The sequence below is a fragment of the Nannospalax galili genome, unplaced genomic scaffold (assembly GCF_000622305.1).
Source record: "Nannospalax galili isolate Female #2095 unplaced genomic scaffold, S.galili_v1.0 scaffold39, whole genome shotgun sequence".
NCBI lineage: Eukaryota > Metazoa > Chordata > Mammalia > Rodentia > Spalacidae > Nannospalax > Nannospalax galili.
The window spans coordinates 654,659-675,363 of NW_008346683.1; the positions used below are offsets into that span (position 1 = coordinate 654,659).

Sequence of the window (20,705 nt, forward strand, 5' to 3'; positions counted from 1 at the left end):
TGGCCCAGTGAACTGGACATCATATATTGCTTTTCTCATACCTAGTTCTCTCAGTAATGCCTGCCTGTCCTTTATAGTCCTCTAGCCCCTGTTAATCGTGTTAGTCTCCCTTGGTGTCGACCATGTATCTTTAATGCCTTCAACAAGCACCCCATTAAGGACTGCTCCCCCCCTGCATTGGCCTAGGTTGAACAGCCTACATTGCAAGGATAGATGGATGGTTATATAAATCAGCTGTGAAGCTTCTGAAGGACTTAGACTGATGTCATTTGCTCCCATGTCCCATACTCTCACAAGCCACATGGCTAGGGGCTCTCTGATTGCTCGCTTGTAAGTTTTTCCTAGTTTTAACAGTTCTAACATGGAGTATTTCCTAGCTACAGCACAGTTAGCTTTTCTCCCCTTTTGTATTAAAAGTTGAATCTGAGACTTTAGCTACTTTTATTTTTAGGTCATTTTCTTTCTTACTATTATCTGTTGTTACCCAAATTCCCTCTGGGTCTCCTGTGCTATACTTCGTTTGGGTCCAGAGCAGGTAAAAGATTTTCTAGCCTTCAGGTAACCTTTAACAAATCTTCACATACCCACAACATATCCCCACATTTACAACATAGCTGTGGCCCACGCTTCTGCATGGCTGGCCTCTTTTTAGTTTCAGATTTTATGATACATTGTATAACCCATAGGACTATCCCTAACCCCATTAAGCATATGAGTTTTGAGCTGGCCTCTTTTTAGTTTCAGATTTTATGATCCATTGTATAACCCATAGGACTATCCCTAACCCCATTAAGCATATGAGTTTTGATTGGTTTCTCTCCTGGATTTGGGACTCAGAGCCCAGCTGACCCACCACAGGGGCAGCAGGAACAGCACTGCTTTCTGAGGCCCATATCCCCAAGGCCGTAGTTCCTTTATCGGGCCAGACTATGCCAATTTTGTCCACAAGAGTCAGTCCATTCTGTCCTTCAGCTGCTGAGCGGCTGGCTGCTTGTTCCCCCACACCACGGGCTACCCGAGGCTGGTGGCTTCTGTCCCAACATGGCTCCCAGCAGCCCCTTCGTAGTCCACGCTGAGCATCAGGCCCTGCCCATTGGTGGAACTAGCCAACAGGGAGACAGAAGGTCTCTGATCTGTGAGACTGAGGCCAATATGACTACCGCTAAGATGCTTAAGTGGGACAACTCCGTGAGAAACCCACACTTGTTCTCTGGGGTACACCTTATTCATTTTCTGAGCACCCCTCTATTAACTTCATGCTCAGATCTAGGTGAAAACGTCTTCTTAATAAACCCCAGCTCTGCTTCAAACTGGCAGATCCTGAAGTTCTTTTCTGCTGTGAGTCAAGGATCTGCTTTACCTGACGGGAGGTCCCTAAAGGAGGGGGGAGTCCTCCAGCTGTGGTGGCCATGCTAGGCAGCATCTCCTGAGTCACAGGTAAGAAGCGTTTGTAAGAACAAGGGAACAGGGACAAAATGGCTGAGTGTGGGATTTTATTCACTTATTCATTTTTCTTAAAGTCACAGATTCCAAGATTTATAAAGCAAGACTACTAGGCCACATTCCAGTCTCTCCCCACTTTCCACATCTCCCAGGACTGGGTATGGCACAGTGGTAAAGTGCAGACCAAGCATGCCTGAAACCCTGGTTCCATCCCCAGCACCACACACAAACCCAGATTTTTTTCTCCCGTAGTATAGAGTCTGTTCAGGGTTCTCTCCTTTCCCTTTAGGAAGGTCTTTATCTTTGATATTTGCTATCCCAGTTTGAGGACTCTTAGTGTGCATGTGTGCTGCCTGCCTGCCTGCGTGTGTGTGATCCATCCACCATGGTGCCACTGTTTCAACTCAGGAGTCAGGTGCGGTGGCAAGCATCTTTACCAGCTGAACCACCACAGCTGAACCACCACAGCCCCAAGGACTGTCCATGAGGTGGCGATGAGAGTTTGACACTGTTTCTGTTCTGTGGATGCGGACCATATGGCACCCCTGTGCACTGTGGACCAATGTATTCCTCTTGCTGAGTAAAGCACAGAGCACAGTCCTGTCGTGCGCAGAGAGCAGGATGGGAAGTTCAGATCCCCAGGCCAATGAGGGATCAGGAAGAATTTAAGGGAAGGGCTCAATTCTGCAGTGCACCTGAAGGGAGGATCCCTGCAGAGTCTAAGGGCGGCAGTGAGCAGTCAGCTTCTCCACACAGTCTGGGAAGGAAGCGCGGTGTCTGGTGTGAACATGCGCAAGCCTAGATCATGAGCTATCTCTTCCCCTACATTTTCTTCTCCTGGATATTTTTTAAAGGATGTGTAGTGCCCGTGGGTAACTTAAAATAGCAGCTAAGGCAGAGAGAGAGAGAGAGAGAGAGAGAGAGAGAGAGAGAGGCGTTTTTAAGATGGGGGAACCCAGCCACCAGGCAAGGTCCTGGATGAGCACCAGGTAAGGGCGCAGGATGTGGGAGCAGAAGAGGATAGAGGGGGCATCCTGGCAGCAGGTTCCAGAGACATCTTGTGTGCAAACTCACCTCCAAGTCAGGAGTTACGGCAGGCTGGAGAGGAAGAGGGCATGGAGAGGTGAAGTGGAAGGAAGGAGCATCAGGAGACCTTTCCTCAGGGACCCCTCTGCCTCACCATTGCCACTGACTTCGGAAGCTGACAGAAGTCCCTGTCTAAGGGCCACTGGGTGCTGTACAAGTGAAGGAACAGAGACCAGGGGAGAGGGGACGGAGGTTGGAGTGGGGAGTGAGGGAGTTGGAGGAGGGGTGATGGTGCTCTCATAAGAGAAATCGTCCCTTCTTAGACCCCAAGAAGCCTCTGGCTGGTGAGCCTCCCGACATGTCCTCTGCCAGCCTTGCTGCCTCCACCCTGGTCCTGTTTTATTGCTCTCAAAGGCACCTGCTTCCCCCGGGGTTTTGCTTTCCTGAGCATGGCTGGAGGCTGACGCTGAGTCTCCACAGCTCTGTCCAACGAAGCGTTTCCAAGCCTCTCTCCTGCAAGTTTCTGAGGAAAAACAAAACCAAGAAATGAACATGATGTAATAATTATGCCTCAGATTTGTTGTTAGAAAGGAAGGAAAATCAGGTATTGTGATATACATCTAGAATCCTAGCACTCACGGAGACCAAGGCAGAAGATTGCCATCATTTTAAGATCAGTTTGGCTTATACAGGTGGGATCAAAGCCATCTTCAGACTGTGGAGCAAGTTTGTGTCTCAAAGAAGGAAAAAGAAAGAAGGAAGAAAAGAAAGAGCTTGGGAAGACAGTATGTCTGTCAGAGGACACTGGGGCAGCAGGATCACCGTGTGCTTGAGGTCAGACTGGGCTACATAGTAAATTGTAGGCCAGCCTGGGTTACATCCTAAGACTCTGTCTCAACACCCCCCCCCGCCCAAAAAAACAAAAAAAACCCCACCATCACCCACCCCCCAGTACTTAACACCTGCTTAGAACCCTGGGGGGGTGGTGGTCTATTTACTCTGTCCTAAAGGTGTTTGCTTGGGCGCTTGCTTTTTCCAAGTTTGTAGATGTTTGATTCCCTCCCCCAAAGGGGAAGCCTCCATTCTCCATAGCTTTTCCCTATAAAGGTGCATGGGGTGGGGGGGTGTCTCAACTTTCTTCATGTTTTTTTTTTTCCGGCGGCATCAAGCCTATAACCTCATTCAACCCTAACTACTCCCCAAAGGCCATACCTCCAAATACAGTCATATGGGGCTTAAAGCTTTCACATAGGCAACTAGGAGGACCCAATTCAGTCCAAACACTGTGTGGCTCAGCAACCTATTCCGTTCAACCAGGAAGCCCACTTCCCAGGAGGAGGACATCAAGGAGCCTTGAACAAGAAAGGGAAGGCTGACCAGGCCTGTCCAGGACATACTTCCTCCTCTCCAAGGGGCACCTGAGCACTTGATACTACTGAACCTCTAGGGTTACAATATGCCATGGGCTGAGAGATATCCCTACAAACATGACAATATGCCAGAGAGAGAGAGAGAGAGAGAGAGAGAGAGAGAGTCAAATTGTCCTAACCCTCAATATCTTAGCTTATTTATAGAAAAATGAACATGAGGGAACAGGCTCAGCTAACCACATCTGCTCCACATGGCTCCCTGAGTTCCCAGTAATGTCCTTCAGCTTGCCCCTTCTAGAACCCAGCCTCACCTTCTGCTTCAGCCTCTTGTAGCGATGGGTGTACTCTGACACCATCTCCTCCAGCTCCCGAGCCTGTGATCTTATCTCTTCTGCAAGCTCAGCCCTCTCCCCAGCCTTCAGTCGCTTCCAATCATTCCAGAGATTAAATAAATCCTGGATGAGGAAGAAGGCGGATGCTGCCCCTCCAAGCATGCGAGCGTTTTTGGTCATCTCCAGGACTGTGCCCCCAAAGGCCTTCTGCACCTGCCTGCTGCTTCGGGCTGAGACTTGGCCAGTGGTCATGAGTCGCTTGGCAGCCGAGGCCACACGGGGGTGTTTTCTGGCTTGCCGGAGGGCTCGAATGTGCTTCTTGACCATCTCCCAGGTGCTCCCACATTTGTAGACAATCTCACCAGTGGCTGTGATGTAAGACATCTTCTCCCCGTCCATGTCCTCGAGCTCTTGGTCACTCCTTGGCGCTATCCTGCTGGCTTGAGCTTGGGCTCTTTTATTTTGAGAGTTGTTCATCACATCAGTCACAACACTGGTGACTTGAGTGATGGCCCCTAAAACTTGACCAGCAGCTGTGAGCATCAGGCTTCCTCCTGCAGTTGTTGGAGCTAGGGCCAAACCCAGAAGACTCATCACTTCAGAAACGACTGCTGTGGAGTTGGTCACCACTTTGGTCTTGGTGGATGTTTTGTGGTTTGTGTCAATGTCTTCCGCGAGCGCACAGAGCCTTCTAATGCTTTCTTCTTGCTTCTGTTTCCAGCTGGGGAACTGTTTTAAAAACCTTTCTTCATCCATCAGATCTCCATCTTGAAGCTCCTCATTTTCCTCATCCGTCAGCTCTCCATCTTGTGCTTCTTCTACACCCAGAGGACCATCATCCTTGTCCCTGTGGGTGAGGGAAACAAGACTTGGCTTCAACACCCCAGAGAGAAAAGCTCGACTTCCTATCTGGCCAGTGTGGCCTCCAGATGTCCCACACTCCTAAATTTGAACCCCTCCTGAATCCCCCTAAAACTTCACTTCAACCTTTATAGGAAGTGGTTGGTATAATGAGAAGAAACATGTAAAAGGGATGTTTCATTACACCCAGAGGACCATCATCCTTGTCCCTGTGGGTGAGGGGAAACAAGACTTGGCTTCAACACCCCAGAGAGAAAAGCTCGACTTCCCATCTGGCCAGTGTGGCCTCCAGATGTCCCATACTCCTAAATTTGAACCCCTCCTGAATCCCCCTAAAACTTCACTTCAACCGTTATAGGAAGTGGTTGGTATAATGAGAAGAAACATGTAAAAGGGATGTTTCAGCAGGGCATTTGGGGGCCTCAGTCCTGGTCAATAGATAAAGCAGGAAAATTGGTCCCGAGGGACTTCTCCTGCCCTGTTTAAAGAAACTGGGGCATTGTCCTGGAGGCAGAGCCTGGGGAAGGCCAAGGTCCTGCTAACAGAAGGTAGGACATGGAGGGATAGTCTGGGGATGGTGTTGAGTGGAGGGAGGTGGTGCCAGGGAGGAGGGGACCGGATGGCACAGCACATCTCCACTCTGTTGACTTTGACTTTGGCTACCGGGAGCCTGCCTCTGCTCCTTAGAGCAGTCCCACATGAGAAGGTAGACTTGTTTCCTGGTGGTTCTCCTGGCTCTTGTCCACCTTCACCCGGCCCCAGAGCAGATGAGATGGGTCGTTCATGGAAGAAGTTTAGAACAAAACTCCCAGGCCTCTCTTCCCCTAGCCTGCATGTCACAGGATGGGACAGTGAGGGGGTGTTTTCCAGCATAGTGGGGTTTGGCCTTCACAGGGGGCAACATGAGGAAGGGCAAAGCCAGTGCCTCTTGGCATGTTACCATGCCAAGTCCACTCGTGCATCTTTTCAAGAGAGTGGAGGACCAAAGTAGAATGCCAGAGCTGGGAGCAGCCCAGAGATCAACAAGGTACCCCATGCCAAGTCCACTCGTGCATCTTTTCAAGAGAGTGGAGGAGGCTGCTGACAGCACAGGGGTCTGGACCAAAGTAGAATGCCAGAGCTGGGAGCAGCCCAGAGATCAACAAGGTACACTGTTACTCAAGGGATCCAAAGCCCAAGGAGGAAAGGGACCCCTGGAGGAACACGTGAGGTCAGGAGGGAGCAGAGCCATGATACCCCAAGCTTCCTGCTGGGCATCTCACATGTTGGCTAGAATCAGGATCCCTCATGGAAGCAGTCTGTTCTCTATCCCTAGGGATGGGTTCCAGGACCCCCACAGATACCAAGATCCCACAGCATTTGCATATATAAAAGTTGAGCACCACCTCTGTCCTTAATAATCTTTAGATGATGCAATATCTGATAGGTTGATGCTGTCATACTGTATCCTTTATGGAATGAGCATTTTCAGAAAGGAAGTCTGTTCCTGTTCAGTGCATACATAACCATCACAGGCCTGACTAAAGGGTACTCCACCTGTGGTAAGTTGAGTCAGAGACGTGGAAGCATGTCTACAGTGTGCTGGCCACAGAAAGTTAATTTGGTATGACATTATTTTCTATATGGTTAATAGGCAATGTAGGCTATGCTTTTCCTGTTTCTCAAGATTTATGCACTTTCATTTTTATGCATATGTGTGCTACATGTGTGAAGTACCACCAGTGGGGACCCAAAGAGGGCGTTGGATGCCCTGGAGTTACAGGAGGTTGTGAGTCACGCATGGGTGCTGAGAAGCTAAGTTCTAGGAACTGAACTCAGGTCCTCTGGAAGAACAGGAAGTGCTTTTAACTGCTGAGCCATTTCTGTACCCCCGCCCCTTTCTCCTGTTTCTTGATTAAGCCGAATAGCCTAGGAGTGGCCTGCTATGTCCAGGACCCCTTTACTGGATAGTCATGTACCCAGCATACTCACAATGTGGTTCTATGAATTTGTACCTTCACTTGTGGCATCCTGCCCTTTCCTTCTGTGCTTCAAGCTAGTGGGGTCCAGCTATGGGTTAATGCATCAATGATCTTGATCTCACTGTGCATTGAAAAGGGCTTCCAACAAGACTTGAGTCCCCTCTTCCTGGGATTCTCGGGGGTTGGAGGGCCAGAGCAGAAGTGACTTCTGTCTTTGGAGCCCAAAACTGACTAAATCTTGCCTTGCTCTCCAAAGTATTTAGTCCAGCCTCACAGAATAATTTTTCCCCAAGGAGCACTCACTTCTGTATAATGGAGACCAGCAAGAATATAAGTCCTGCTTTCTGGATAATGCTCCTGGAGCAGTCATTTCTGATAGGGTACATACAGCCCTCCACAGAACCAGCCCTTCCACAGGGCCCCAACCCTGGCTTACCTTTGCAACTCAACATTAGACTTGCATCCTTCCCCTGTCTGTTGGTCCAGCATTTGCTCTAGCACCAAATCCATGTCCTCATGAGTCAGGTGGTTTTCTGATTGGGAATATGGAAAACAAACTTACTGCTCACATCATTAAACATGATGAAACTCAAATGTGGAGTAATTTTAGATTCCATAGAATTGAAATCTTACTGAAATACATAGTATGCTAAACAGAATATTTGCAAGCTACTGCTTTTAAATTTTATACTGAGGTCTAGCTTATGTGCAGCAAGTGTACACAGTGAGGCACTCAGCTAAGTAAGTTGTAATATTTAGACTGGAAGGAGCAAAATACGCAATCCCAAAATGTGCCACTGTGACATGAGGATGATTTTTAGCTCAAGGTGATTGAAAAGTAAGATCGGGACGGGTCTTAAATGTGCTGGAATTTTTGTCCTGTAACTGTGGTGAGTCACCTGTCCTCTTATTCAGGGAGGACATGGAGACCCCATGAGATGGACTTGAACCAGTGTCCAGTCTACAAAGAGGAGGGTCAACTCATGCTTCCAAGTGAAGCCAGACATGGTCAAGCAGGACCTTTGACTTATCTTCACATAGATGGAACTGGTAAAAGAAAGGAGCCAGGAGCTCCCCCCAAGCCCATATGACCCCTGAGGAACAGATCCTCAAATGACCTTAAGTGTAAAAATAAACTGATTTTTTGGGCTAACTATATGGTCTTAAACACCCAAAAGGAAAGTATAACCAAAGAGTACAGTCATCAGTATATTTCCTTAAGAGTTCAAGGGATTACAATTCCCAGACATTAGGCTTAACTCTACAGAAAAGTTATTTAAACAAGTATTTCCCATTGATGATTTTGTTCCTAACCAGAAAGTGCTGCTCAGATGTAAGACTTCAAATCTTGGTCTCCTGGCACAGGGGCTGAGAACTCAGGGGACCTGCCTGAGAGTGTCTGGATCCTGCCTCCACATGATGAAGACTTTGAGAGGGAACTGACACTGATTCTAGCCACTCCAAAAGCTATCAAAGTACGTGAAAACAAATCCTGAGACCATCACTCTCCAGTCCAGCCTTGGAAGACAAAAGAAAAATGAGGAGGAACCCAATATAGAGATGCTTTTGGAAGCCCTTGTCAAGAAATTCCAATGGACTCATATGAACATTCGAAAATTGCCCTATTCTGAGTTTTTTCTAGTTCTCTGTCTAGAACTTGTAATGCTAATTACTCTTGCCTTTACTTCTCCTTCACATCTCCTATTCACATGTCAAGGACTTTCTTTTTCCTCTAGAGATAAGAGTTATGCAATTTGGGAGTCTTTTAGATAGACCCACTGAAGGGGTCCTCCAATTGCCTCATCCTGTGTCCCTGTTCAGCATGGAAGAAGCCCGAGCAGACTGTGTCCCAATTCCCTATTGTCAAGCTGGGTAACTTCTTCAGATGATGGTGTGATAAGAATAGGAGGTAAGAATTGTCTAGGCAGTTAGGATAAAAAGACCCAAAGAAAAGTAGCCAGTTTCTTGGCTAAAAGTCAAAATGTCCTTGGGCCTCCTAGCAACATACTCTGTTCCAAAGGCCAAAAATGTTGAAAGTATTTGGGAGCTTGGATCTAATCCTTAAAATATTTTAGGGTTACCTTTTCAGAGGGGGGACTGTTAGAGTAGCCAAAAGCCCCATAAAAATCAATCAATCAATCAAAAAAAATGTGCAGAATTTTTATTTTATTTCATATTTTATTTTTGGAGACAGGAGATCCACTTGCCTCTGCCTCCTGAGTGCTGGGATTAAAGGCACACCACACCTGGCCCTGTGTTAGGATGTTTATCTTTTTAATTTTTTTTAGATGTCTTTATTTATGTGTGTATGCATGGGCATGTGCATGCAAGCTGCAGCTGTAGTGGTCAGAGTACTAGTCTATCATGTGGGTCCCAGGGATCAAAGTCAGGTTGGCAGGGTGGGCAGAGGCTTTTTTGCCTGCTAAGCCACCATTGAGTGATAAGAAACATTCAGTTTTTCTACTTGTTCTTGGCACAGCTAACTAATGCCCTTGGAATTTCCTAAGTGATAGGGCCATAAAGATAAGACTGTCCTGGCTGTTCCTAAACAGCCCTTTCAACAGTGGAGTGTCTGTGATGAGGTGGCTTTTGGAAAGCTCCTCAAGATAAGGGAGGGATTTGTCAGGACAAGCACCTGTGATTGGATAGCCAGAAGGGAAGAGGTGCGGGAGACTGGCTTAATAGCCTGTAGATGATGGCTTAGTCACTTACACCTCTGTACTGCTGAGCGCCCAGGAAATTCCAAGGGACCAGGAATTCTGTGTCAGCCACCCCTACCATTCAGGAACTGGAGTCAAAGACCAAATATCAGACCACAGGTTTCCAAGGGCCCTAGTCCAAAGGACTCTGGGGGTTCAAGGGCAGGAGCAGGGGCAGAATGTGGATATTATTATTCCACAGGATGGGAGAGGGGAAGCAGGAAGACTCACAGAAAGAATAGGATTGCTGATGGTGGTATGAACAGGTGGTAACTGAGCAGGTTGCGGGGGACAAGAATGACTGGATATGTGGAAACCCATAGATTTCCCCAGTGGACATGGGGCATGAGAGTCCAGGACGACTTCAAGCTGGAGATATGAGCAATTGTTAGGCTGATCCCTGTATTGATGGGACAGCTGATGGGTGTTTGGTAGAGCATGGGGGTTGTGAGTTGTGATGGAGTCTGGCTGTGGGCTAAGTTCGAACTGCCGTTAGCCATCTGAGTGATGGAGAGGAGGAAGCGGGTGGATGAGTCTCCTGATGGACAGTGGAGGACATGTTTAGAGCCGCAGACCAGATGGGGATCTTGGGGGACAAGCAGCAGTGGAGACAGAATGTGATGCAAGGCCAAGCCAGGATCCCCCCAGTGTCACAGCTCAGGAGGAAGAGGAGAAAATAGATGAGGGGTGTGGCTAACAGGACGACGAAAGAATGACCTTCTGGAATCAAAGGAAAATGTTCAAATATTGGCAGGCCTTGGAACCTTTTCTTCCCCCAGTCTCTCACACGCAAGGCAATCACTCTGCCACTGAGCCCACCCCAGCCCTCCACTGAAGCCACCCAGCCCTCCACTGAGCCCATCCCAGCCTTCCACTGAAGCCATCCCAGCCTTCCACTGAGCCCATCCCAGCCTTCCACTGAACCCACCCCAGCCCTCCACTGAGCCCATCCCAGCCTTCCACTGAGGCTACCCCATACCTCCACCGAGCCCACCCCAGACCTCCACTGAACCCACCCCAGGCCTCCTAGGGCCTTCCTCGGCTGTAAGTCACTTGGTGGAGGTTGACATACCCTGGCAAGCTGGATGTGTCTCTGCTGTCATGAGGCCCGGATGGATGGCTCTTCTCTCCACCATGCTCTGAGTAGCCAGGGGTGGCCAGCAGGGACAGGGTGCTGTCTGCCCTCCCTGCAGAAGACAGACCTTTGGGGCAGTGTATCCCAGTGTAGAGAGGGGGACTCAAAGCCCCCTCAATCTGTCCCATGGACTCTGACCTGCTAACTCTGCGGAACAGCTAGTGAAGAGCCTGGCACAGCAACTGCTAAGGAGCATGGTTTCTGGACTTCTTGTAATTAAACGCAGAAATTTCTTTTTAGAGCTCTATGCCAAGGAAAGAATCCTCTGGGTAGATGAGAAAGCAAAGCCCAGTCGTGTGCCCCTCACAAGAGAGGAATGACCCTGAATTGGCCAGGTTCGCAATAGGATGCCACATTTAAGGAGCAGAGCCAGAGACCCTACCCACATCTGAAGTTCCTGGATACCTGGACTTTGAAGCCTATAGGCCCCGGTGGCAGCTTTTTCCTGAGGTGGTCCCTGGCCCCCTGTTCTCTTGGTGTCCTGGTCCTTTAAGTTTCCAGCCTTTCCTCCCTCCCCTGCTTGCTGTGCCCCCTTAATCACCCCCCAAGTGAGAGGACGACCCCACGCTCTATGCTCACCCCTCCAAGAACCTCTGTCTTGCAGGAGCTGTGACCAGTGTCTGACTGCACAAAGGCAGAGTTTAAGTAACAGCAGCTTGCCTGTCCCCAGTTGGACCACTGCCTGGGGGCAGAACCAAGGCTTGTGGGGATGGAACAGGATTGCGAAATTCTGAGTGCATGTTAATCTTAAAGGGGGACAGAAATCACCGGCCCAGGCCTGACTTCTAAGAAGGGTCTTGTGGAGAAATAAATGGCTTGCTTTCAATTTTTGTTTTCATAGCTTCCTGCTACAAACACAGTGATGTGGGAGGGCAGAGACAAAGGCAGAGGCCGGCTGGGGCATGGCTCAGCGGAAGAGTGCTTGCTAACAATGTCAGGCCCTAAATTCCATTCCCAGGACCACCAAAAATACCACTCTTATTGCTCCTTCCCAGCTGTGTGACAGGCCACACACTGAGTGGTCAGTGCTGGGCTAGGACCCAGAAGTCCTGGTGCAGCACCACAAACAAGCATGAACCACTCCTGGCCTTGATTCTCCATCTGTGAGGTACAGATTAAACTAGTGACTATGGCTTACAGGTGCTGTAAGGAGACTGAGCAAAGCTGTGTCACCCATGCAGCCAGCACCCAACAAACGAATTCACAGCATTTGGATCAACTGTGTCCCCTGCTGTCCCCCACTGTCTCCCACTGCATCATATATCGATGTGTGGCCCCTGTCACAACCCTATGAGAAAGACAGCGTTAGCAGGCTAATAACTCACACCTGTAATTCCACAATGCAGCCTTCTCTAAAAACAGAAATTTGAAAAGTAATGCATTCAGAATGTGGGGAGATGGTTTAGTCAGTCAAGTGCCTGTCATGAAAGCATGAGGAGCCCCCCCACCCCGAGTTCAGTCCTGGCACCTACATAAAAATTCACCACACCTGTAATCATAGGCCTGGGGAGGTGGAGACAGGAGGATCCTGGGGGCTTTCTGGCCAGCCAGGCTAGCCAAATGGTTCTGTGAGAGACAGTGTCTCAAAAATAACATGGAGTGATTGAAGAATGCCTATGTCAACCTCTGGCCTCCACATGCACACACATGTACATCAGGTGCACACATATATATGAACACACACACACACACACACACACACACACACACAAATAGCTCATGCATTTGATGAAAAATCTGACCTGAACTGGTGTGAGGGTTTTTTGGGTTTTTTTTTGAGACAGGATCTCCCTGTAACCCCATCTTTCCTGGACTTTACTATGTAGACCAGGCTAGCCTTAAACTCACAGAGATCCACCTGCCTCTGCCTCCTTAGCGCTAGGATTAAAGGTGGCATGAGTTTTATGTATCCTATGCAACTAGAATATTTATAGATTCAGTGCAGAAATCTTACCATAGTCTGAATCAAGACATATGTGATAGCCACAATTATAACTTCTGAAGTCCGGAACACAGGGAACTTGGACAGGTATCTTTGGTCCCTCAGATTTGAGAGACAGGATTGTGGTCCTGAGCCTCCCATGTTGTAGAAGAGCCAGAGCTGACACTGGCTCCATGTCCGAGGACTGAGCTTACGGTGGAGTGACGGGCAGGATTCACATGTCTCTCCAGCTGCCTGTGTTTTTCTCATATGCACATGCCTACACTTCTGCAGACCCCACCACCCGGCTGAGGCCACATTGTGGGCTTCTGCTTTCCAGAAGGTATGACTCAATACCCAGTCTTTGCTCTGCTGGGGCAAAGATCAACTTACATCCCCTGGGGCTTATGAGCAGAATGAAAGACTCTGAGCTGGGTCCAGACTCTGAGTTGGGTCCGGCCACTAAGCTAAGTCTCAAAGGATATTTCAGCCCTGTTGTGCCAGACATCAACACATCCACCCTGCTCCCAGCCTCCCACACATGCAGACACCCTGAACACAGGCTGTCTTTGATAAGGGGCCATGCTAGGCTTCCCACTGTGCTCCTTGGCAACAACTCTAGATGCTATAGTCCCTGTTCAGGCCTGGAAGCCTCAAGACTACACTAGCCACCAGCCTAGAGGTGATGTGAACCACGGGAGTTCTTGGGAAACTTATTGTACCAAGAGATGCAACCAGAGAGTGATGTTCTGGGGCCAGACACAGAAAATGCTCTGCATGAAATGGGAAAGAAAATACAGGCCTGTGACTCAGATGAGGGAAAGGCTAGAGTTTTCTAATGCTCACTTCACTTCTTCAAGGGCCCCACCTCTGCTGAACAGCAACAGGCTTGCTAGAGGCCCTCAGTCTCTGGTGGGTTGTAACACATCTTAGAGAAGTCAGACCTTCAGGTATGAGAGTTGAACACAGTCAAGTTCAGGCTTTCCATTAGGGTTTCTTCCCTCTTAGGTCTGTCTTGAGGCCAGATGCCATAGGCAGGCATAGGCGTGTGTCATCCATGGGGGAACCTGGCTTGCACAGAGGTGTGCTCTGTGCCCCTCCTGCTCTGAGTCCTGGACATGAGGTGTTGAGTCCTCCTGGACTCCTCCAGTCTTTGTGTCACCTCAGCTCTTCAGCCATACCCTGCATTCCCCCACCACAAGCTCTGCCCAGATCCCTATCCCCCACACTACCCTCAGTCCAGACCTAGCTCAGGCCTAGCAGGACAGGGAGAGAGGTGCTGTCTTTGTCTTTATCTCAGTCAGTTAATGCTGTAGTGGTGGAAGACAGCAGCTGTCCATATCCAGGGTTTCCACACTCAGGGAGTCAACCAGCCACAAATAAAAACATTGGCTAGGGGGCTGGAGAGATGGCTCAACAGTTAAGAGCACTGGCTGCTTTTGCAGAGGATCTGGGTTCAGTTCCCAGCATCCACAGGTGCTAACAATCATCTGTAACTCCAGGTCCAGGGGTTCTGATGCCCTCTTCTGACCTCCAAGAGCATTATACAACACGGGTGTAATGTACATACATGCGGGCAAAACACACACACATTTTTTAAAAATGAATAGGCAGAGTGGTGCATTCCTGAAATCCCAGCCCTCAGAAGCCTTATCCCAGAGAATCCATAACAAGATGTGAATGAGTATAGTTTCCTGTTACTGTTTACTAAACTACTACTAAACTACAGTTATAGTTTCCTAACTAGTATAGTCTGATTTGCATATCATTTACATTGTACTAGGAGCCGAAGTCACCCAGCAGTGATGAGGATGACTCCCCATGACACTGAGGGATGACTAGACTCACAAAGCATTTGGAACCATGCCATTTTATTTTAATAAAAATGCTATTTTATTAATTATGACCACCACCACCACCACTACAGGATCCCTCATTGTGTTAAGTATCACGGTTAAATCCAAACTTCTGTATGCATGGGTGTCAACATGCCCCGCATGGATGAGGCCATCATAGGAGTGGACCCAAAACATTCTGAGCCTGCAATTCTCCGATTCCAGGAATCAAGTCTTTCTTCCTGGCTGCAGCTTCTAGGGAAGGTTGGCACTAATGCTGCCCAAGGTTGCAATGTGCCAAATGTAGTGAAAGTTCCATCCCTGCCCCTGGGGCTTCGCCTAACAGCACTTCCAGGATCCTGGGAGCCTAGGGCAGAGCGGAGCAGGAAATGTGCAGTTAGGAGCAGAGTAGGGGACCAAGCTTGATCCCAGGACCAAGGCATTTCAGGCCTGGCAGCTTCTGCTGCTGGTCCCTGCCCTTACCTGCTTCCCTGGGTTCCTGTAAAGATCTGATCAGATGGTCTTCATCACAGCTGAGGCTGACACGTACATCAGGTCCTCCATGCCTGAGCTTGCTTGCATGGGTTTGTGTGTGCACAATATATAATGTGTGTGTGTGTGTGTGTGTGTGTGTGTGTATGTGTGTGTGTGTGTGTACTTTGGACTTAACTCTCATGGGAGATTTGAGATGCTCTCTTTCTTAACATTTATTTATTTATTTATTTATTTATTTATTTATTTGTGTGTGTATGTCACAGTGTGCATGCCATAGCACATATGTGGAGATCAGAGGACAACTTGTTAGTTTCCTTCCACCATGTGAGTTCCAGGGATTGAACTCAGGTCGTCAGTCTTGGCAGCAAGTGCCTTTGCCCACTGAATGTTCTCACCCACCCATGAGAGGCTTTTGAGGGGATATTCTTGAACTTTGTCCCACATCATTATAAAATAATGTTGTCATCCTGGATGTGGAGGGACAGGAACCAGCATGTGCAGAATGGCCTGTGCTGTGCCGGGGCTATTCCGAACTGCTTTCTTTATCTTGTAGGAAGTGAGGAGCATAACCTCAGTTTACAAACATCAACAGGACACTGGAGGACTTAAAGAGCTTACCTGGGGTCCCAGTGCCAGACTCAACTAGGACTGGGGCCAGAACCAGGGTCTGTGCAGCCCTGCCTCTCTTCAGTGATACACTGCAGAGCCCACATCTCTCTCCTACATGGATAAGCAAGTGACTCTGCAGGGTGCACTCTACCCTCCTTCCAGTGGCCTGGCCACATGTGGGGTGAGTGTGGACAGGGGCTGGAACAGAGGTAAAGTGCACATGAGAGGCACATTTAGTTATCAGCAACAACCTCAGTTTGGACCAGTATAAACCAAAACAAGGGCCTGTTGAATGGCTGTTGTTACACAAGCCACAATCCTTTATTTTATGTGTATGAGTGTATTGCCTGCATGTGTGTAAGTGCACCTGTGTCTTGCAGTGCCTGCAGAGCCAGAAGATGGTGTAGGATGCCCTGGAACTGGAGTTATGGATGGATGTTAGCCACCATGTGGGTGCTGAGATTTGAACTCGGGTCCTCCACAAGAACAGTCAGTGCTCTTAACCGCTGAGCCATCTCTCCAGCCCACAAGCTACAATCTTTTAATGTAGCACAAAATTACTTCAGTGCATTTCAAATGTAATAAAATGAAATTGGGTGAAAAATGTCAGGTTGTATAATAAACAATAAGGGTGTATTACACAAGCAGATATACGCTTGTGTGTATGTGCATGCACGTGTGCGCGTGTGTATTCGGGATTGTAACGTGAATGGCCGCAGGCAGACTGACTGAGGGTTAAAGCACGTGTCCGAGCACGGGTGGTGTTCTCTATTACAAGGAGAACAGCAACAACCTATTCTAGCTTGTGACTTTCCATCCCTTGGACTGCAGGAATGGAAACATTTCCCCAGATGGGAGTGGGAGGAATATCTTGGAAGGTTTCTGGGCCAGCCTGTATCCCATCTTCCATTGTCTCTGCAGCAGGGAACACGGTTTTTGTGGTTCTTCCACTCGGATCACAGTCTCCTCCCAGAGCAAAGCGGGTGCACTGCCTCTGAAGTCCTGGCTGGAACCAAAAGGAAGCAATGGGGTTCACATAAAGGGGGCACCTCTGGCCATCCAATACACGGTGTCTGCAAGAAGGTAGGTACTGAGGAGAGGAGCTGGCTGTTGCTAACTTGAACCCCTCATTATTTGGACTACATTGCGTGAGGGGATGCGCCCTGCAGCTGGTCCTCAGTGGGGCCTGGGGCTTCCTGTCCTTGCCGCACAATCCTGTGTTCTAGTCGAAGAATCCAGTTGTGACCGGCAGGTGGGTTCTCTCTGGCTGGCCAGAGGTCTCCTGTGACCATATCTCCATATGGAGCGCAGAAAGAGGTGCCCCGGTTTGTAGGAATGAGTGTGGGGCCTGGAGGACTCTCTGGAGATACTAGACCCCAGCCTTTCTACAATTAGGCTTCTGGAAACCCTACCCTGAGGACAGTGCTCTGCATCCTCAGAGTCATTTCTTCCAGCAACTCCCTCCATAACATGAGGACTTCTACCCGGCTGGGGTGAGGGGATGAGGAGTTGTTTGTGTGCCCATGAAGCTGATGGGGTGGCCTCAGACAGCACTGCTGTGGCTAGGATGAAAGCCCACAGGTCTGTGGGCATGGTGGAACATGCCTGTAATCTCAGCATGTGGGAGGCCGAAGCAAGAGGATTGCCACAACTTCTAGGCCAGCCAGGGCTACATAGTAAGTTCTAGGCTAGCTAGAGCCTACTTAGTGAGAACTGTCTCATGAATAAATAAATACACAAACTGTCAGGCACGGTGGGGTCCACCTTTAATCCCAACACACCCGGGAGGTTAGAGGCAGGCAAATCTCTGAGAGTTGAAGGCCAATCTGGTGTGTATAGCAAATTCCAGGCCAACTTCTGAGACCCTGTCTCAAAAGCCAAAATAAATAAATAAAAATGAATAGATAAAAAAGAATCCGCAGGCCCCCGACCCCAACCACAGACAGACAGTATGCCCTGTTCTCTGTCTCCTGTGCTGTGGCCGGGGAACAGGACTGCCTCACCTCATGGCAGTCAGGGAGAGGGGAAGAGAGAGACAGAGAGAGACAAAGGTCTTACCCAGCAGCATCACACCCTAATAGGAAGAGGCAGTTAAGTTCTTGCTGCCTGACCAGGGAGCGTAGGGGCCACACAACTGCACAAACAATGTTGGAACACAAGAGACACCTCTAGAAATGCTAGACTCTTACCCTCCATTTCTCTCTTTGCAAACCAAGGGGTCTCATTTGGCCCCTTCTCAGCCCTGACCCCATGAGCTGAATGTCATGTGTTTCTAGCTTAGAGTCTTCTGTCTCCTCTAAGGAACCTTGCTTCAGGGGGCTAAGGCAAACGCTCCCATTTTTATAGCCGTTATTAGGTGACATCAGAGCAGGGGCTCCAGGTTTTTGATCCTTTCTCTAGGCAACTAGCCCTCAGAACAGGGAATCTTTGTTGGTCCAAAGGGACCCAAGTTCCACAGTTCACAGTCTATGTGACTCAAATCCAATGAGATGGGGGAAATGCTCCAGAGAGCATGAAGCAGGCCCAGGGCTAGACTGGCTGTCCTTTGTGGGCAAAGCAAACAGAACAGGGTGCCTAGGCTCTGATCTCTAGGGAAGCACATGAGGACACTCATTGAGCAAAATACCAAAGGGAGTCATTTTATGGGGAGAAGGAATTCTCTGGACTCACGGTTTCAGTTCATGGTGAGTTGGTCCCATGGGTCTGTGGTGAGGCAGCCCATGACAGGACAGAGCCTGTGGTAGAGGAGACTGCTCACCTCATGGCAGTCAGGGAGTGGGAGAGAGAGAGAGACAGAAACAGAAAGACAGAGAGACAAAGCTCCCACCACCTCTAGCAGCATCACATGCCAGTCGGTCACAGCAAGTCTTTAGCATGTGACCTCTGGGGAGCATTCAGAGCCAAGTCATGACAGCAAGCTGGTGGAATGTGGTAGAGGAGCGGGCGTAGAGTTGGGGAGCGGCCAGAAAGAAAGGTTGAGCCAGGGCAGAACCATCACAGAGGAAACATGGGGGATGAGTTTATTTAGTTTTGGCATTGGTGTGAAGTTAGAACTACTGCTTCCGTGGCCTGTTAGATGGTCACGAAGGATGAGCAGCCAGCTAGCTGTTCCGTCTCTCAGAGAACTGAGGCTGAGCAGGCAGCTGCTTCCCAGGCCAGAACCCCACTCTGTCTGCTCCACAGCCTCTGAAACCTGAGGATGTGGGTTGGATCAGTCAATTTTAACCCTATGCTTCTCACCAGAAAGCAAGAGGGATTCTCTCCAGGAAGTACAAGACCCAGAGGGCAGGGGACCTGCTCCTCTCTAAGCCCTGTGGTGCCCATGGCCTTCTCAGGGAAGTGGGTAGAGACAGGGTCCCTGTGGCAGGGAGGAAGTGACGTGGCCTCCTTACTAATAGTGGGGGAGCTGCCTCAGCTTAGGCCTGGGCCTGGAGCCACCAGGCAGGGAAAATCTGCCCATGTCTGCAGGAGGAGCTCCCCAGTGCAGCCAGAGCTCCAGATGGGTTTTCGCTGAGCGCTTTCCCAGAGTCAGGAAGTGCAGCAATCTGGAGCCAGCAGTCTGGCCTGGTCTCCCAAGGGCAGGGCTTCCCTTGGCTGCCTTGATACGCCCTGAGGTCCCTTGTGAATCCCTTCTGCTTTAAGCCTGTCTTTTCCTTTCTGTGAAGAGTTGAAGAGTGACCACGAAAGCCATGCCTGATCCTTAGCCCCCTAACCCACGCCCATGCCCACCCCAGATCTGCATGATGCAACTGGATTTGTTTGTTTGTTTGTTTCCAGATAAAATCAAGTAAGATTTTGAGATGATTCATCCTGGAGTTAGCAGGGCTGTGTAGCCAACAACAGTGTCCTAGAAGGAGACAGAAGGAAGGAAAGCATGGGGGCAAGTGAGGCGGGAGGGAGAGATGGCAGAGCGGTCCAGGCCCAGGGCCAAGACAGTCTCCCTCAGCCTGACTGCAAACTGCTGCCCTCACCTGGCTTTCCTGCCTCTGGCCTGGAGCTTTGAGAGAATAAAGCTCTGTTCTAGGGCACCAGGTCAATCCCAGAAGGTGAGTGTGCCATCTGAGTACTGGGTGAAAGAAGCAAGAAAAAGACTTAAATTTGTCACCTCTGTGTCCAGACCCCAGCTCTATTCTCTGGAGTTCCAGGCACGGCACAGCCAGGCTATCTCTGGTCCTATGACAGAGAGGAAACTAAACCACAGACAAGGGTTGGCCCCAAGAACCACAGGGTGCAGAGATGGGTAGATGGGTGTCAGCTCTCACACTGGGGCAGAGAACTAGGGCTGAAGGCCTGTAGGCCCAGCATCTTGTCAAAGGGCTGCAGTGCTCTGCAGAGGGGTTTCTGGGTACTAAGGTCTCAGCTGAAGGGCACCTTGTGCAGAGCAGACAGGAAAGAGCAAGGGAGGCTGATGCTAGCCTCTAGCCCAGGGCAAAGGCCTGCATGGGCCTCAGAGGAGGGATGAGGGACACGGGGACCAGGAGCTGCTGCAGATGCACAGGGTTGCACCAAGCTGCCAGGGCCTCAGTGTTCTACTGAATATGGATGTGGCAACCCTCACCTCGTATGTTTTAGGGAGGTGGATATGTGCTGACAGAGGGGAGTAATGGGTGTAGAAGCTTGTTCTCCAAGGGCCCTTTGTCCTGGCTGTCCTGAGGGAAATTGCTCAGATTGTAGGTGGGTTCCAAGGAAGCTAACCCTTCCCAAGTCTGTGCCCAGTGTCTTCAGCCACTAACCATGGGATGCGGAGCACCAAACATGGGCTTTGGAGTTGGACACACCTGGGTTCCAATACCTGTTCATTTATTTTTACTTTTATGCATATGAGTGTTTTGCCTGCATGTATGTATACCGTGTGGGTGCAATGCCTGCAGAGGCCAAAAGAGGGTGTCAGATCTCCTGGAATGATGAAGTTATGGACAATTGTTAGTTGTTGTGTGGGTGCTGGGAACCAAACCCAGGTCCTCTGGAAAAGCAGCCAGTGCTCTTAACCACTGAACCATCTCTGTAGCTCTTTTTTT

The 20,705-nt window shown here is 49.4% G+C and overlaps 1 protein-coding gene and 1 long non-coding RNA gene across 2 annotated transcripts; both read right to left on the reverse strand.

Annotated features, from left to right (window-relative positions):
• Window positions 1-1,458: 1,458 nt before the first annotated feature.
• Window positions 1,459-11,296, reverse strand: LOC103742158 (apolipoprotein L6). The gene is made up of 5 exons (XM_008843165.3): window positions 11,233-11,296; window positions 10,765-10,879; window positions 7,430-7,526; window positions 4,151-5,018; window positions 1,459-2,992 (listed from the first exon to the last, which is right to left on the reverse strand). The coding sequence occupies exons 2-5, from the start codon at window positions 10,826-10,828 to the stop codon at window positions 2,789-2,791; spliced, it is 1,233 nt and encodes a 410-aa protein (XP_008841387.2). The 5' UTR covers window positions 10,829-10,879; window positions 11,233-11,296; the 3' UTR covers window positions 1,459-2,788.
• Window positions 11,297-14,631: 3,335 nt separating this feature from the next.
• Window positions 14,632-18,830, reverse strand: LOC115072040. Its single transcript, XR_003851102.1, has 3 exons — window positions 18,358-18,830; window positions 15,067-16,693; window positions 14,632-14,950 (listed from the first exon to the last, which is right to left on the reverse strand). It is a non-coding gene; the product is annotated as an uncharacterized LOC115072040 (long non-coding RNA).
• Window positions 18,831-20,705: the final 1,875 nt, after the last annotated feature.

What these genes read in the sequence shown, in the direction of transcription:
- LOC103742158 (XM_008843165.3), bottom strand. Translation starts at nt 10,828, where the DNA reads ATGGTGGAGAGAAGAGCCATCCATCCGGGCCTCATGACAGCAGAGACA. An exon ending in TCTAATGTTGAGTTGCAAAG is followed by an intron (nt 5,019 to 7,429) that starts GTAAGCCAGGGT and finishes CCTCACCCACAG; the next exon opens with GGACAAGGATGATGGTCCTC. An exon ending in ACAAGAGGCTGAAGCAGAAG is followed by an intron (nt 2,993 to 4,150) that starts GTGAGGCTGGGT and finishes GTTTTTCCTCAG; the next exon opens with AAACTTGCAGGAGAGAGGCT.